Here is a 16,315-nt window from a genome sequence, read left to right as displayed (position 1 = left end):
GTGCGCCCCATCCTTCGAAGGAAGCATCCGTGGTGATGGTAAACCTTGGCACTTCCGTCAGGAATGCACATCCCTTGTTCAAATCATTCCCTTGCATCCACCATTGACAGACGTCCTTCATACGAGGAGTTATGTTGATCATGTTGTGGAATGACCCCAAAACCTGCACCCATTGGAGACTGAGCTCCTCTTGTAAGGGTCTCATTCTGACACAACAGTTGGGTATCAGAGGGATGCAGGAGGAGATCATCCTTAGGAAAGATTTGAACATCCGAAAGGAAACGCACTCTTTTTGTAGTAGTAGGTAAGCCATCTTGTAGATTTGAGCTGCCTTTCTTTTGAAACGAAAGTCAGAGTGAGCGGAGTGTCTAATGTGGCTCCCAAGAAAGACTTACTTCGAGACGGAGTTAGTTGGGATTTCTCGAGGTTGACTGAGAGACCAAGAGGCTGAAACAATGACAGGCACCTTTGAACATGCGCTCTTGCTGTTCCTAGAGAACTGGCCTTGAAAGTCAGTCGTCCAAGTATGGAAAAATTTGAAAGCCTTCCAAACGAAGATGTGCTGCCACTGGGGCTAGTATTTTCAGGAAAACTCGGGGAGCTGAACGAAGTCCAAATGGGAGAACTTTGAATTGAAAGTCCCTGCCAGCCACTCTGAATCTTAAGAATTTCCTGTGCCTGGGAAGGATGGGCACATTGAAATATGCATCTTGAAGGTCGAGAGTTGCCATGTGATCCCCTTCCGAGAGAAACTGGAGGATTTCTTGAAGTGTTAACATCCAGAAGGACAATTTTTTGAGGTATTTGTTGAGGGCACGCAGGTCGAGGATAGGACGCCATTCCCCTGACTTCTTGTGTATGAGGAAAAACCTCTAATAAAATCCTCTTCCTCTTTGCAATTGAGGTACTTTTTCGATCGCTCCTTTCCAAATCAATATATATATTTGGGAGAACAGCTCCTTGAGATGAGCTGGTGGTGGACCTTTTGGAGGAGAATTTGGAGGGATTTTGACAAATTCCAAAGAGTGGCCCCTGGCTACTACATCCAGGACCCATCTGGCCATAGTAATTTTTGACCAATTTGATAAGAAACGGGATATTCTTCCTCCAATTTTTGACTTTGGAATGGGTAGAGATGGTGTCAGGTTGTACGTCTCATTTGTTCTTGGAGGACTCTCGTCCCCGATAAGAAGACTTCCTTCTTGCTTGAGAATAATTGTTTCCTCGCTGACCATACGTTTGTTGTTTGTACGGCTGGTACCTTTGAATACCTTGTGTGGTTTGATACGAACGTTGTTGAGAGTATCCTCCTCTGTTGGAAAAGTTGCCAAGCCCTTTGGCACCACGAAAGGACGATTTACGAAATTGCAGACTCCCCAGCGACCTTGCCGTCTCCGTGTCCTTCTTTATGGTCTGCAAGGCTTCATCTACATGCTGGCCAAAGAGAAACTCTCCGTCATAAGGCATGTCTATGATCTTAGCTTGAATCTCTTGGCGGAAGGATGTTGATTTCAGCCAACCTTGACTTCTCAGCACTGCTGCACCCGCCAATTGCCTGAAACCAGTACCTGCCACATCTACTGCTATATCAATCATCTCTGCAGAGGTACACACCCCTTCCTGCAATATTTTCTTGGCTTCAGATCTGTCAGGTAACGGAAGCTTTTCAATATATGGCGATATATCCGACCACATCTGCTTATCGAATCTACCTAATGTCGCTAGGGAGTTTGCAGCACGGACGGTAGTTGCAGCTATAGTCAAAACCTTTTTGCCAATGGAGTCCAGACGTCTGCCGTCCCTGTCCGGAGGAGCGGTTACCTGCGAAGATGGATTCCTGGCTCGTCTCTGAGCCGCTTGGGTGACAACTGAATCAGTTTTTGACCGTCCAATAAGGCATGCTGGCCAAGTGAGGGGTGCCTTGTGAGTGGTGCCTATTATTTTTTTATCTGCGCGGGGCAACACTGCAGGGAGAGAATTCGGACATTATCTTTAGGCCTTAACAAATGAAATCAATTACTGGAATTGTCATAACTTGTTTCTGTTGTTGATCTTTAAAATCATACAGGAAACAGTCCTCCTGTTTTGTTTCCATAGAGATTAGAAATCTTTTTGTTGCTCTTTCCATTATGAGATGGAATCCTCCGATATCTACGGGTGGAGAGTCCGCAGCGGGTAGACCAGTTGGAGACGGGGTCTGTGTTTGATATTCGTCCCACTCGGACAGTACAGACTTATAATCCACTTCTCCTTCTTCCCTGTCTTCCTCAGAAGTGACATCCTCCTGCGTATGATGGGATGGCATTGTTGAAGGAGGGACTGTAGATCGCATTTCTGATGCTGGCAACGGAGAAGATTGCCTTGGAGGTCTAAACGCTGCCGTAGAGGCTTGAGGCATAGGCGTCAAAAAGTGCGATTCACCAGATTCAGATGCTGGAAACCGGCAATAGTAATCGTTCAACATATATTGTAAGTTGTTGAGGAGATCTAACGGCATCTGTGCCGTAGGCACCGAGGTAGGAGCCCGACTTGAAGGCTCAAGGAACTGTTCTTCTTTCTTGATCCTCATCTTGATACTTTTTTAAGCAGCTCAGATGGACTCCTAGCTGCGCGAAACCTCTCATCCTCATCAGATTGTTCTTCATCCTCCTCGGAGTCCAATAGTTGCTCAGGCAACTTCAACGGGGAAAGAACCGCCAAGGAGGAGCCCCATCTTTCCAATAAGGAAGCTGTTGTCGACGGCGGATCTAAGGAGACTGCAGACGACGCAGCAGACCAAACTTGTAGCTCCTTACAGGATGAGAGAGGAGGCGTTGACGGTAGAAACGTCGACAGTGCGGTCGACGGAGAAGGTGTAAAGACAGTGGTCATTGACGGGATAGTAACTTTCGTCAACGGGGCAATCATCGTCGACTATGTTTGACGACGAGGCAATCTTCGTCGACTATGTTCTTGTCTACGATATTCTTCGTCGACGATGCGGCCATCGACTACGATGAAATCTTCGTCGATGGTGAGGTCGTCGACAGCAAGATGATCTTTCTTCGACGAGGAATCCGTCGACAAGATGGTTTTCGTAGACTAGGTCTGCGCCGTCAAGGAATGTTTTGACGACGATGTGCTCGTTGACGGGACCTTCATAACTCTCTTCAATGATGGGGCGTCGACGATCGATGGCATTATCTTCGTCAGCGAGATAGGTCATACTGACACTGAGACCAGCGTCGACAGGGAAGAAGCTGAAGACATCAACATCTTAGGCTTCGGCGATGAGAAACTAACCATCGACGTCGAAGATGCGTCGACCGTGATTATCGTCGACGGAGAAGCAGTCGTCGACGCTGCCGTCGACAAAGTCATTTCCTGAGGTAAAATTTTTTGTGACAGTCTTTTGGAAGATGAAGACCTTCCAGACTTTCTCGAGAGCGCACAAGGTCCAGATTTAGAAGGTGGAGATGCCTTTTTCGAGGTAGAAGCAGGAGGCACGCCAGAATCCTTGGAGGATTGGGCTTTTCTCGACACCTTTGACCCAGGAGAAGTTACCTCTAACTCAGCTTTCTTCTTTCTAGAGGACATAGTTGACCCCGAGGCTATACTTCTTACCTCAGAAAGGGGGTTATCCTGGTCCTTGATCTTCTGCAGCCACAGGAGAAGACGATCTTCCCTGTCGGAGGGTCTTCTGAGGAAAGGTTCGGCAGATCTTACACTCCTTTACCTCATGGTCTGGATACAGGCAATAAATACATTTCTTGTGGGGATCTTTCTTTAAAAACTTAAGCTTCCCACAAGATTCACAAGTCCTGAAGAGGGATTTAGAAGATGACATCTTTAAGTAGGAAAAAAACAACCAAAGTTGTGAAGTACTGAGCAGAGCTCAGGGAGACTCCCCTCACACGACGTGCAGTAGAAAATCTGAGAGCCTGAGCCTCTGGGGAGAACATTCTGGTGGGTGCTGTCGCCAGATTGGCTGCAGTTTGGTCTATACAAAATGACTAGGATAGTCATGAGTGTGGAAGTTTTTTGCACTGCAGCTTAGGGCTACTTTACTGCCTGATTGGTTATTACCAAGGTTTTGGTTTCTTATAGGCATATTATTGCTTTTTTATGGACCGTGGGACTCCCACTCCGACGACGGGGAATGATTCAGGCATGGGAATCTATGAAAGACACCCCAATACTGGAGAATCGGACATGTGACTGTCGTCCCAATACACGTTTGGTGATGAGCACAGGAATGTTCATTAACAGGGTATAGAAAGTTTGGTAAGATCACAATGTTTATTAAGGAAATACAAAAAAGACATTCAGATGGGGAGGCACAGCAAATGCTTGATGCACACGTTAAAATGGTCCAATGCCATGCCAAAGTTGCTTCTCAGCAATTACGGTATGCTCCTTATAATATGTATACTCTGGTATTTCACAGTCACTGCTCAGAGGGTATTCAGCCGCTGGTGCTGTGGTCATGTCTGTGAAAAGGAACATCTCTGACTTGTTCCAATTAATTCGGAGTCCGGGCAGGCAACCTAATCGAATGACCTTGCTGATGACCAGGGATAGATGGGCATCCAAGAGCTGGAGATAAACGATAATGTTGTCAGCATAAAGCAACACCAATGCCCTGTCGCCAATCCATTGCCCATGGTGCTAGTAAAACTACCGAGGGAAATGGGACAGTGGCTTCATTGCTACTGCGAATATTAAGGGTGATAGAGGGCAACCTTGTCTTGTGCCTCTTTCTATATTTATGATTTCAGAGTAGTGCCAATTGACTCGGATCCTGGCTTTGGGGTTTGTGTACAGCAGGATGACTAATTGTAAAAAAAAAAAAAACAGGCACCTAACCCAATCAACTAAGGACCTCTAACATAAATGGCCATTCCAAAGTACTGAATGATTTTTCATCATTGAAAAGCACGGCAACAGCTGGCAGGTCTGGCTGGGTCCACCCGATAAATATTGTCATCAAGGTACGGAGATTAAAATAGGTTGGACGCGGTGAACTGAATCTGGCCCGATTCGGTAATAACAAATTACATGGGCGATTGAAGGCGTTGGGTCGGGATCTTTGCTAGGATATTAATATTTGCGTTTAACAAACACAACGGTCTGTAAGAAGTGCAGGTCCTCGGGTCCTTGCCGTGTTTGAGAAGAACAATTATTATGGCTTCCATCATTATAGGGGGTAAGATTGCCTTTTTCCAGTGCCTGGGTATAAACGGCTAGTAATCTAGGGGCTAAAATAGTAGCAACTTCCTTATAAAACTTGAAAGGTAGACTATCTGCTCCAGGGGCCTTACTGCTCGTGAAGTCCTTAATTGTGGCCTGAATATCGGCTAGTGTTAATGGGGAGTTTAATAGGTCTCTCATCCCACCCTTCACCTATGCCCTTCGCATCCTCTGCAAGACCTACAAATGGATCCCCCCAAATCCAGAAAGATAGTCACCCATGCACTCATAACCAGCAGACTGGACTACAGGAACGACCCCTACGCCGAAATAAACCCATCTCTACTCCTCAAACTCCTGACTATCCAAAATGCCGCAGCTAGACTGGTCCTCGGCATCACACGACAACACCACGTCACCCAACACCTATGAGAACTTCACTGGCTCCCAGTAAAAAAGTGTGACTTTCAAGCTCCTCACCCATGCTTACAAATCCCTCCACAATGTCGGACCCCAATATCTCAACAAAATAATCTCCTTGTACACCCCCAAAGAAGCCTCCAATCTGCCGTTCTGGCCCTGGCTGAAATAACTTGCTGTCGCAGAGCTAGAGTGGGGGGGGGGGGTTTGACCTGAAATGAACTCCCTCTCCGCATCAGACGATCCCACACATTGCAAGCATTCAGGAAATGTCTTAAGACCTGACTCTTTGGATGAGACATAGCTGCGCCAAATCCACTTCCCTTTCCCAGCCCCGTGAGACCCTCACGGTGAGTAATGCGCTTCACAAACCCCAGATAGATTTATTGAATTGCCGCAATATCTGCTGGGTGACAGTGGGAATGCTCTGAATAGTACTGTCTGCTGTTGCTGAAGGGGAAACGTCGTTTACAACGCGGTTGTTACACCGCGATGCCATTACATCGCGGTTTTTAAAACGCAAGTTGTTACAACGACTTGCGCTGGATGGCGCTATAGGACAAGGAATAGTATAATTTACTATCCAACACCTTCCCTACTGTATGTAGACTGGAGTTGGAATAGTAAATTATACTACTCCTAAGTCCAGCGCCCTCCAATGCAAGTCGTTGTAACGACTTGCGCTGTAAAGACCTCGCCAGGGTGGATTTCTTTGGCGAGCGGGCGTACTCATTTTCTAAGCGTTTAAGTTCCCGTTCTAGATGGTCAATAGTGCTCCATGTGGACTTGAGGCCACCCGCTGCTTTGGAGAGACTGTCTCCATGAACGCATGCCTTAAAAGCTTCCCATAACGTTTCAGCAGTAGATACAGAGTGCTCAATGACGTGAAAGTACTTCAGAATTGCTTTAACCTCGGAGCTGAAGACTGGGCCACAAAGCTCGTAACCCTTCAGTCGCCAGGAAAGAAAGTGTGGTGGTGGTGTAGGGTCAGCAGAACTGGGAAGTGACCAGAGGATGTTCTGGGCAAGATGTGAACATCCTGCACTTTGGGTAAAAAGATTTTACTCAGCAGCCATAGGTCTATACAGGAGAACATATCATAGATGGAAAAATAGAATGAGAGGGTCCGCAATGCATCAAGTCATAATCAAATTCTATGGTGTAAGGCCCTTTTTTATTTGTGGGGTGTCTACTTTAAGCAGATAGTTTATCCATACCCAAATTCAGTACCGTAATTAAATTCCTACCTCATATAATAGGCCAATCCATAAATTTGGTGCAGGTGCCTGTTATTTCATAAAATAACACTGGGCTGTCAAGATTTGGTCCGTATACATTAACCAGTAAGAGCTGTTGCCTGCCAAGTTTTTTTGCCACAACCACTGATCTGCCAGCCGAATCAGTCAAATGCTCCGCGTGTGAACCCCAGGGACTTATTAATAAGCGTGACCATTGCCAGTGAATAGGTGGAATAGGACGAAAATATCGATTGGGTCCCCGCTTGGATGCAAAAGTGGGGGTTGAGAGTCCTTGACAGCCTGTAGCATTAATAGTGAAACAAACATCCCAAAGGCATTCTCCCTCCCACCACTCATGCCAACCACAAACATTAGTAAATAACCCGAAACAGAGCATTACAGAAAAAACACTCTATGGCATCAATCAACAATATAGAGAATGAGATTCACACAATGGGGAGCACCATGGAGCATATATGGACCCTGGGGGTGGGCAGAAACCCCACGACTGTAGGATTTAGATGCCTAGCCAAACACCAAAGTGACACACAAACTGAGATAAAACCTGAAACAGAAGTACAAGGTGCCCAGATGGTATACACTCCAAGAGACAGGTGTGCGACCAAGAGCATTCTGAGAAAAAAAGAGCACACGGAGAATATGCATAGTAATTAACAGTTTACACCAACCTAAGCAGTGATTATCAGTCATTATCGCCAAGATGAGTAACTTCGTGATCGTCCATGTCTGGAAGAGAAAGAGCTGCTAGTCACAGAGCTTGTGGTGCCGCCCTGTTTAAGATGGGAGAAGAATTCCCTAGCTATGCAAAAATAAAAAAATATTTCAGCCCTTGGTTTTCTACCCAAAGGTGAGCTGGGAAGAGAATAGAGTATGCAATTGCTCTTGCATGTAACTGCCTTGACTGCAAGGATGAAATCCAGATAAAAGCTATGGGGACATCTTGTTTAGGCAGAGAACCTGGTCTCTGTCCCTATAACTTCAGAGTCTCGCTATAATGGGGATAGGACTATGACCCCAACGCAGACTAGGGGTCAGTGAGCAATGCGCACTCTCCACAATAAGTCTACAGAGAAGGACTTGTGGCTGAACAGCATAATCAGGAGTTGTTCAACAAAGAGTTCCATGCTGGTGATGTTGGTTGCCTCTGCTACCCCAAAGATGCGAATATTATTTTGAAGGGAGCTCCCATCCAGGTCTTTGTTCTTTGCCTTGCCGTCTGTAGCTCCCACGTCAGTCGTGCGAGACCATTTGTGAATCTGCTAGCTGCTGTGAGTCCTCCACATCAGACACTCTAGACTCGACCCAAGTAAGCCTATGATTCTGCTTGTCAATGGGCGCCTGAAACTGGTACATTCTGCTTGTCAGGGTATCAATTTTGCGGTCAATGGTGTGGAGACTCATTCTCATATCATGTAACAGTGCAGAAATATCCCCACAGTAAACGACTGGGACTGTGGCCCCCCACGACAGATGGAGCTCTCTGTATTTTATCAAACTGCAACGTAGGTTGCTTATGATCTGTATTGATTTGTAAAAATCAGTAAAAATAAAAAGCTGGGATCCTTACTTATGATCTGCCTTGCTCATATCGGTATAGTCTTTAGTGGCAGCAGATTGCAGTACAGAGACTCCCCCTCCCAAGACTGGCACTTATAAGTATAGCATGCAGATACTGGGGCCCCGGTGAGATCGCAGGGCCACCTGACGAACATAGTGTGCCCAGTGCCAGTAGGTGAGGAAAATGAAACGATTTACTGAGCGAGGGGTAACGGCTAGTGGAAGGGAGAATAAGTGGCGGCTGGTGAGAAGGAAGTTAATGTGGTGGATTAGGCCAAAAACTATCCTTCTGGCATTCGATGTGAAATCCACAGAGACACAAGCACAGAAATATGGGAGCACAGTAGGCAAAAACGACCTCACCTGCAGAAGCAAGTCAGTTGCACAGTCAGTTGCAATCTCTCTATGGCTTTGGCTAGGTGGAGGGGGCCAGATCATCTATTAGCCCACATGTTCCATCTCAGTTACTGTCTGCTTCCCCATGAAGACAAGTGTAAGTGTGCAAATAGTTCCTCTCGTCCACCAAATGAGGTCTTGACCTGGGGGGGAGACACCGCCCCAGAGGCCTCAAGCAAGTCATCCCCTTAAGGAGACCCTTGCAGTCCTTGGGCCGCCAGGCTGATTGCGGCACCCATGCCTGGCCCTCTTGCTCTAGAGCCTCACAGGTCCGCATGAGCCGCAGCCACACCCCGCGGTGAGTTGCAGGAGTGGGGGTTGCACCAGTGCATGCCAACGACCCCAATGCCAGTTCCTCTTGGAGGTCCGTCAGCAGCCACAAGCATAGTGTAGGCGTTCCAGGGCCAGTTGTCCAACAACAGTTTCCAGGTGCAGGCCCAGCGCCTCAGCTCCACCAGGACCAAAGGTCCATGCCGACAACGTAAGCCTGCAGGAGCTGCTTCAGCGAATAGCGGCTAGATCTCTTTGTGATTCCCCAACTGGGATCATCAGGCCCCACAGGCTCTTCATATCGGTGTACTGTGCACTGGTGCGGCAATGCTGTTTTTTGGGAGAAAGCTAGCAGAGCTTAGCTCACAAGTCGCCAGCTTGATTCTTGGGTCTCGTGCACCCCAACATGTCCCAGTGGAAATGCTATGCACCTGCCTTTTGGAATACAAGGCTTATACTGGGTTACTTATGAATATTTTCAAAAGGAGGATTCGACCAGTCACAATGGTGTATTTTGACAGGTTGAATTGCAGTTCGTACACTTCTACTGTCAGGCTACACAGGGAAAGCCTGAAGCAATGTTTGCACTGCCACTGTACTGGATGACCAATAGGTGATTCTGTCCAGTAATTGCATTCAACTTTCCGGAACTGGGCACATCTTGTTCCACATACTAAGGACTAATAGGCAAGTTAAATATACCATTTAGTAATATGCCAATTGAACCACATTCAGAGGCAGAGCAAGGGCACTTGACTACTGGTTAGCTGGCGTGAAATGCACAGAGTTCTAAAACCAGTAAAAATATTGGGTCCAGCAAGATGTGAAAAATTCAGTGAGATCATGCAAAAAAGGTGAATTTCCTACACTGAACATATCAGACTAAGCACTAGGTGCTCAGAAGACTTTTAGCAGCATTCCAAAACTTCCAGCGCTTGTAACACGAACACAACTCATTGAACTAGGACAGTCTCTGGGATGGGCGTGTGAGTATAGGGGAAACAATGGTAAACTGGCAGTGAAGGAGCGAGATGGCAGCCACAAGGTAGGACACTGAATACATCTTCCAACAATGCTAGCAGAAAAAAGCTGTATTTCTTATTTCTCTAAAATGTGGTATTTTCACACAAAGTGAGCACTTCACAACTGTACTAAATAATTAAAAGTTCGGTCTGACCACTCTAAGGTCATTAATGTAACAGAAGGTTTATTCACAGCCTACTGAAACTCAAATCAAAAAAAGCAAACACTTAGGATACCATCGTTGAAGGTGAAATGAATTTACTGGGAATTGGGCAGCCCTTTCCACGTCATACATTTTTTATGGATGCAAAGCCCACTACATGGTAATGATTATAATGGGACTCTACTTGAAATAACGAACGAAGGCTGTAGATTTATCCATTTGTACACCCCGTACTCTCTATATAAAAAGAGATTATGATGAAGGATTGCCAAACACTACTGAATACTACATAATAAGATTATGGCTAAAGCATTTAACTTTGGAAAAACATGAGGACTGAACCATAAAACATTAATACATGCCTTCAAATTACATAGAAGAAAAACTGAAATGTGATACTTCTCTAAACACAAATGTTTATTTTGTACCCTATAGCTATTAACTTTCATATTGTATACTACATATTAATGTTGCATACGTACTTTCTCGCTCCTTCTGCTTTGTCGCCATGTAACCTCGTACACTGAAGTCCAGCCGCTGCAGGGCTGGCTCCATCTTCAAGTAAATCTGTTGCCATAATCTGTGATATACAGCAAGGGGCCACAGCAGAACAAAAAGCACTAAAAGAAAGCATAACGGTTTAAGGAGGTCAGTATCAGAATTGATGCAGGAGTAGATAAAAGTTTTAAGGTAAGATTATGTGGCATCGGGTACAGGAAAATGGTATTTCATGATTCCACGGTAACATCTACCCTGGGGTAGAAACTATTTTTTTTCATAAGTTTCATTAAAGACCTCATGCAGAAATTAGACTTTCTTTAGAAATACAAATGCAACCAGCATTGGCTAAGCCAAAAGGTCGCGCCTATGCAAGGGATATTTGCTTTGTCAATGTCTATTAGCCATGTTGTACAGAAGCACGACTGCTGTACAACATGCCTGAGAGTTAGATAACAGAAGTGCTAGGACAGTGCCAGCGCTGGCCAAGAGTGGCAGTTGTCGGTTTTGCAAGTATGAGAGTATTCTGAAAAAAGAAAAAAAGAATCATTCCAGGAACAAATGACACCACCACCTTTTTAGCAAACATAACCCAACAATAAATTATAATACATAATTATTCATCCATTTTTTTTTATAAATTTGTTTTTATTTTATAACAAATAATCGGTGCTAGTCATTATATCACATTTTAGCAGCATTTACTTACATACATGTGTTCAGGTATAACATTTCTTGAGCTGTTCTGTGTCGTTTGCAGTGCAACAGAAAAACGAGGCATATCTATTAAATGGACTACATGCTAAGTACATAGCCCCACCTCCGGCTCATTAGCTTATTCACTATCATCAGAGATTATGCCTTCTTGCGGGGGCTCGCATATATTGCCGCGGAATGTGTTCCAGCTCCCCCAAATGTGGGCCCACTTTTGGGGGCATTCCCTATGTACGTACACAGCTTTTTCGGTCACCATTGATGTGTCCATATCTCTGCACCATTGCTGCAGGGTCAGGGTCTGCCTGGATCCACAGTTAAGAGCTATATTCCTTTTTGCCAGGGCCAGACCAAGTGTTACCCAGTCCTGATCCGAATGATTGAGGTCTGTTGGCTCCCAGACATTAAGCAAGCAGCATTTTGGTTCTGGAAGGACGTCTATCCCTGTGACCTGATGATCACAGCAAGGAAATGAGTGATAGTAAGCAATGGACTTGCTTTAAGCCCCATGTAAGTAAACAAAATGTCTTGAAAGCGAAAGCGCATGAGTGGGAAAACTGGCTGCTAAATATATCGAAGAGCATAAAACAGCTGACAGCGCCCCCAAAACATTTAGAGGCGCTAGGGTAAGGGCAGGAAAGTGTCTAACCCCTTCGACGCTCATGACGAGCTGAGCTCGTCATGTAACGCGGTTTTAAAAAAAAAAAAACAGCGCACAGCGGGAAAACCGCTAGCGCGCATGAGGCTAAGGAGGGGATGGGGATGTGCCTTGCATGAAGGGAAACAGCCTTTACCATACAAGACTTTTACCACGCAGGGAAGCACCACGCAGGTATTTGTATCTTTACCACACAGGTATGCATATATATTCTTTTAAATAACATTTTGCTATGTTATTAAATATAAATGATTTTAGCGTTCAGGGTTAGGTAGAGGTAAAGGGAGGTAAGAGATTAGAGTTTTGGGTAGGTGTAAAGGGAGGCAAAGTTTATTTTAAGGTTCAGGGGTGGGTAGAGTTAAAGGGAGTTAAGCTTGATTTTAGGGTGTGGGATGGGTAGAAGTAAAGGGCTGTAAAGATGATTTTAGGGTTTAAAGGTGGGTAGAGGGTACGCATAATTTTAGGGTTCAAGGGTGGGTAAAGGGAGGTACCAGTGATTTCAGGATTTAAGGGTGTGCAGAGGTAAAGATGCATTTAGGATTCAGAGATGAGTAGAAGCAAAAGAAGGTAAGGGTGGATTTAGGGTGATTGGAGGGGGGGGGGTTCAGGGATAGGAAGAAGCAAAATGAGGCAAGAATGATTTTAGGCTTTGGGGTGGGTGGAGGTAAGAGTGAATCGATGGTTTAAGGGTGGGTAGAAGTACGGGTGATATTAGGGTTCATGGCTGGGTGGAGGTACAGGGAGGTAAGGGTGAAAAAACCTTTTGAAAACACTGCCGTATTGATGATGAATAAAGCATTCTCTGAATATAAAACAGGTAAGCTACAAATAAGACAATGCAACAGCGGCATAAGTTAATTCTTAAAAACATATACTGTCTGGTAACAGTCTTAAAGGAAGGGAGTAGGTTTATGTCTTCATAATCAGTAAAAGCAACAGGCGGTCAAAAGGTGCTCACACGTGATCATGTGAGAAGCAAGAAAACAGGAGAGACAATGAAGCCAAACAATATTGAGCAATGCACAGGCCCAAAGCCATTGTTTTTAAATTAACAAAAGATTTTCGTAAGCAACAGCGCAAGATTTAAAAAGTATTAATTTGGAATCCTGGTTCTCCAACAGGGGGTATCTTAATTGAATTCTTAAAGAGAAAATAGCTCTGCCTAGGCTCAAAATCTGCAACACTTTGCAAAGGGAAAAATATTATTTTTAATGGTGGACAGCTTTTTAAAATGTACCAACCCTAGACAAAGACTCACTCTTCAACATTTAGTGGTACGGTTGCAATTTTGAAAAATGTTTTCTTTGGTTAGATTCAGATTCCAGAGTGAGTAGCATGAATGTGACACACAAACCTGCCAAGGTAGCATCTCAATTATTTCGGGTCATCCATCCTTCTGGTGACTTAGAACTTTACTGCAATTGCATGGTCCTATAGTGTCTTGTGCTATCATCAACATGGTCATTCTCAGAAATTAATTGCCCTGCCATTGTATCTGAATTTAACAGAGTCTGAGGATTTAAGTGTTGGCATAAAAGGATTTACAGTGATTTAAGGGCTGTACCTATCTAACGTACATTCTTATACAAGCACAGACTCTGGCAAATACAGAAAATGGAAAATAGTTTTTACCGCATGAGCAACTACAACACATGCTATCTTCTTATACAGAAAGCTGCTCGAATACTAATAAACTCCCTCTACAGGCGAATTCCACACATCACACTCACCACACTAAGAAGCTTGGTGCGATGGTGAAAACCCACATTCTAGAAGGATATGATCATCCAAGGAGGTTTGGAAATCTGTTTGAGGTTTGTGACAGTGGTGAAATAGGGCAGGGCCAAACGCTAGGAAAGGTAGCCCGGATCTAACGAACAGGAGAGGGAAAAAGTAATAGAGTGTGAGGAGTCAACAGGCTCATGACACACTTACAAGGTGGGAGACCATCAGCAGGGGAGCACGTGGCTGTAGTTTGGAGGGGAGGATAGGTGGGCAGGAGAGGTTATCCAGTATTGATCCTGGTCACATTTGCCACACAAATCTTCTGGCCACCAATTTAGGAAAAGGCTCCAATCCAACAGTCTAATTGATTCTAACAAGAGCTTCCCAAAATTACTACAAATACTTTGCATGGTGATAATGCTATAGTATCCCTCTAGGATATATGCTCCTTTGGAACAGGACGAGCCAGCAGATCCTCCTCTTCACTTAGAATGGTTTCAGGTTGCAAAGATCTGATTGTGATCAAATGTCATGTACAGAGCATCTGTAACACATTCCTCTAATTCACATCAAAAGCACAGCTTGCACCAAATTGCAAAAAGATTAAGACCAGAAAATACTGGAGGACCAAACAGGTAAAATGCCCATCACGACAGACCTGACTGTCCAGGCAGAAGTGTTTGGTAAACATGTGCAGAGACGCCCACGTTTCTGACTGACAGATGTACAGGACAGGGACTCCGCAAGCTAACGCAGTGGTCACAGCTTTGGCTCTGGAGGAGTGAGCATGCAGAACCTCAGGAAGTTGCTTTTTGGTCAGTGCATAGCAGATTTTAATGCAGAGCAGAATCCATCTCGAAATGGTCCTTTACTTCAAGACCTTTCCTTTCTTCGCCCGACGAAGAGTTGATTTTCCACCCGGAACTCTTTGAAACGCTCAATGTAGAACGGTAATGTTCTTTTTGTGTCCAGACAGTGGAGTCTCTCATCTCTAGAAGGGTGAGGTAGAGCAAAGAATGGAGGTAGAGTGAGGGTCGGGCCTACCGGAATGCGTGTCACCACTTTCAATAGGAAAGAGGCACAGGTTCTCAAAACCAATTTATCTGGGAAAACATTTGTACATGGAAGGAGCAGAGTGTGGTTGCAGTTCACTAACCCTTTTGACCGGTGTAATGTCACTATAAACACAGTTTTAATTGTAAAAAAAAAAAAATGTGTCAGACAATTGTGCAAGGGCTCAAAGAGCGAGCCCATAAGGAAAGTCCAAACTAGTTTCAAGTCCAGTTGGGGCATGATGAAGGGTTTATCTTGTAGGCCCTTTAGGAAACGAGTTACAACAGGTGACTAAAATTGGGAGGGATGATCCGGTAACCACCAGAACACTGATGTGGCCGAAAGATACCTTTAACTGTGCCCAAACAAATTCTTGTTGGCTAGTAAGAGAAAAAACAAAACTTCAGACAAAGGAGCAGAAAGGGGAATCAACATTTTTGGAAGCACACCAAGCCACAGATTTGTCAAAATAACATTCTTGGTTGAGGGACGCCCGACTGCCAGAATAAGATCCCAGACTAACCACCACTCAATCTCTAAGCAAGAAGGCAGAGAGTGTGCAGCTCAAGTACTGGACCATGCCCTGTTGCGGTGACAGTAGATCCTAACGAAGGGTCAGCCTGATCGGAGTACCGATACTCCTCGTCAGGAGCTTGGGATACCATACTCTCCATGCCCAATCCGGAGCAACAAGAATTACTTGGCTCAGTTCCTTCCTGATCTTTTTAATAACTCTGGGCAGTAGTGGTAACTGTGGGAAGGCATACAAGAGGCCGGAGCTTCAGTCGCGATGAGAAGCTTTGCAGAGCAAGAGTCGCCTTTGAAAGTCCAGCACACAAGTGCTGACATTGCACATTCTCAGCAGTGTGGAACAGAACTAACCAATGTTCTTAATCATTGAAGAGATTTTGCACCACCTCTGGACAGAGATGCCATTTGTGATCCACTAGGCATCGACGGCTGAGTTTGTCAGCTTTGGCATTTAGAGAACCCACCAGATGGTGAACCACTAGGAATATATCCTGAGATGCAGGACTCCACCTCACCTCCACCCGGTTTATTATAATACCACATGGTGGTGGTGTTGTCAATGAATATCTGAACCAGCCTTCGCTTGATAGAAGGAAGAAAGGCTTTTAATGTTGATCGAAAAGCTCTCAACTCCAACAGGTGGATGTGGAGGCAAGACTACACCGGATACTAAAGTCCTCTGATATCTACCTCTCCCAGATGACTGCCTCAACTCAGGAGTGATGCATCTGATCACTACAGTCAGCCCTGTGTGGGGAAGGGAGAGGGGTTTACAGCTGAACTAATCTCAGTTTTTGCAGTCACCACCGCAGATCTTTTGCAGTTCCACTGGATATCTGGATCAAGTTAGAGGGATTCCCCTGATGCTGCGCTCACTGA

General features: G+C 45.1%; 1 protein-coding gene across 1 annotated transcript in view; it reads right to left on the bottom strand.

Annotated features, from left to right (window-relative positions):
- Positions 1–16,315, bottom strand: part of RETREG3 (reticulophagy regulator family member 3) — a 409,160-nt gene that overhangs the window by 122,771 nt on the left and 270,074 nt on the right. Inside the window, exon 6 of the mRNA XM_078645370.1 lies at positions 10,740–10,877. Within this exon, the coding sequence (XP_078501496.1) occupies positions 10,740–10,877 (138 nt within the window). The remainder of the gene's footprint in view (positions 1–10,739; positions 10,878–16,315) is intronic.

Source organism: Lissotriton helveticus, chromosome 5_1 (assembly GCF_964261635.1).
Source record: "Lissotriton helveticus chromosome 5_1, aLisHel1.1, whole genome shotgun sequence".
Lineage (NCBI taxonomy): Eukaryota > Metazoa > Chordata > Amphibia > Caudata > Salamandridae > Lissotriton > Lissotriton helveticus.
This window is presented reverse-complemented; position numbering and strand designations above follow the sequence as displayed.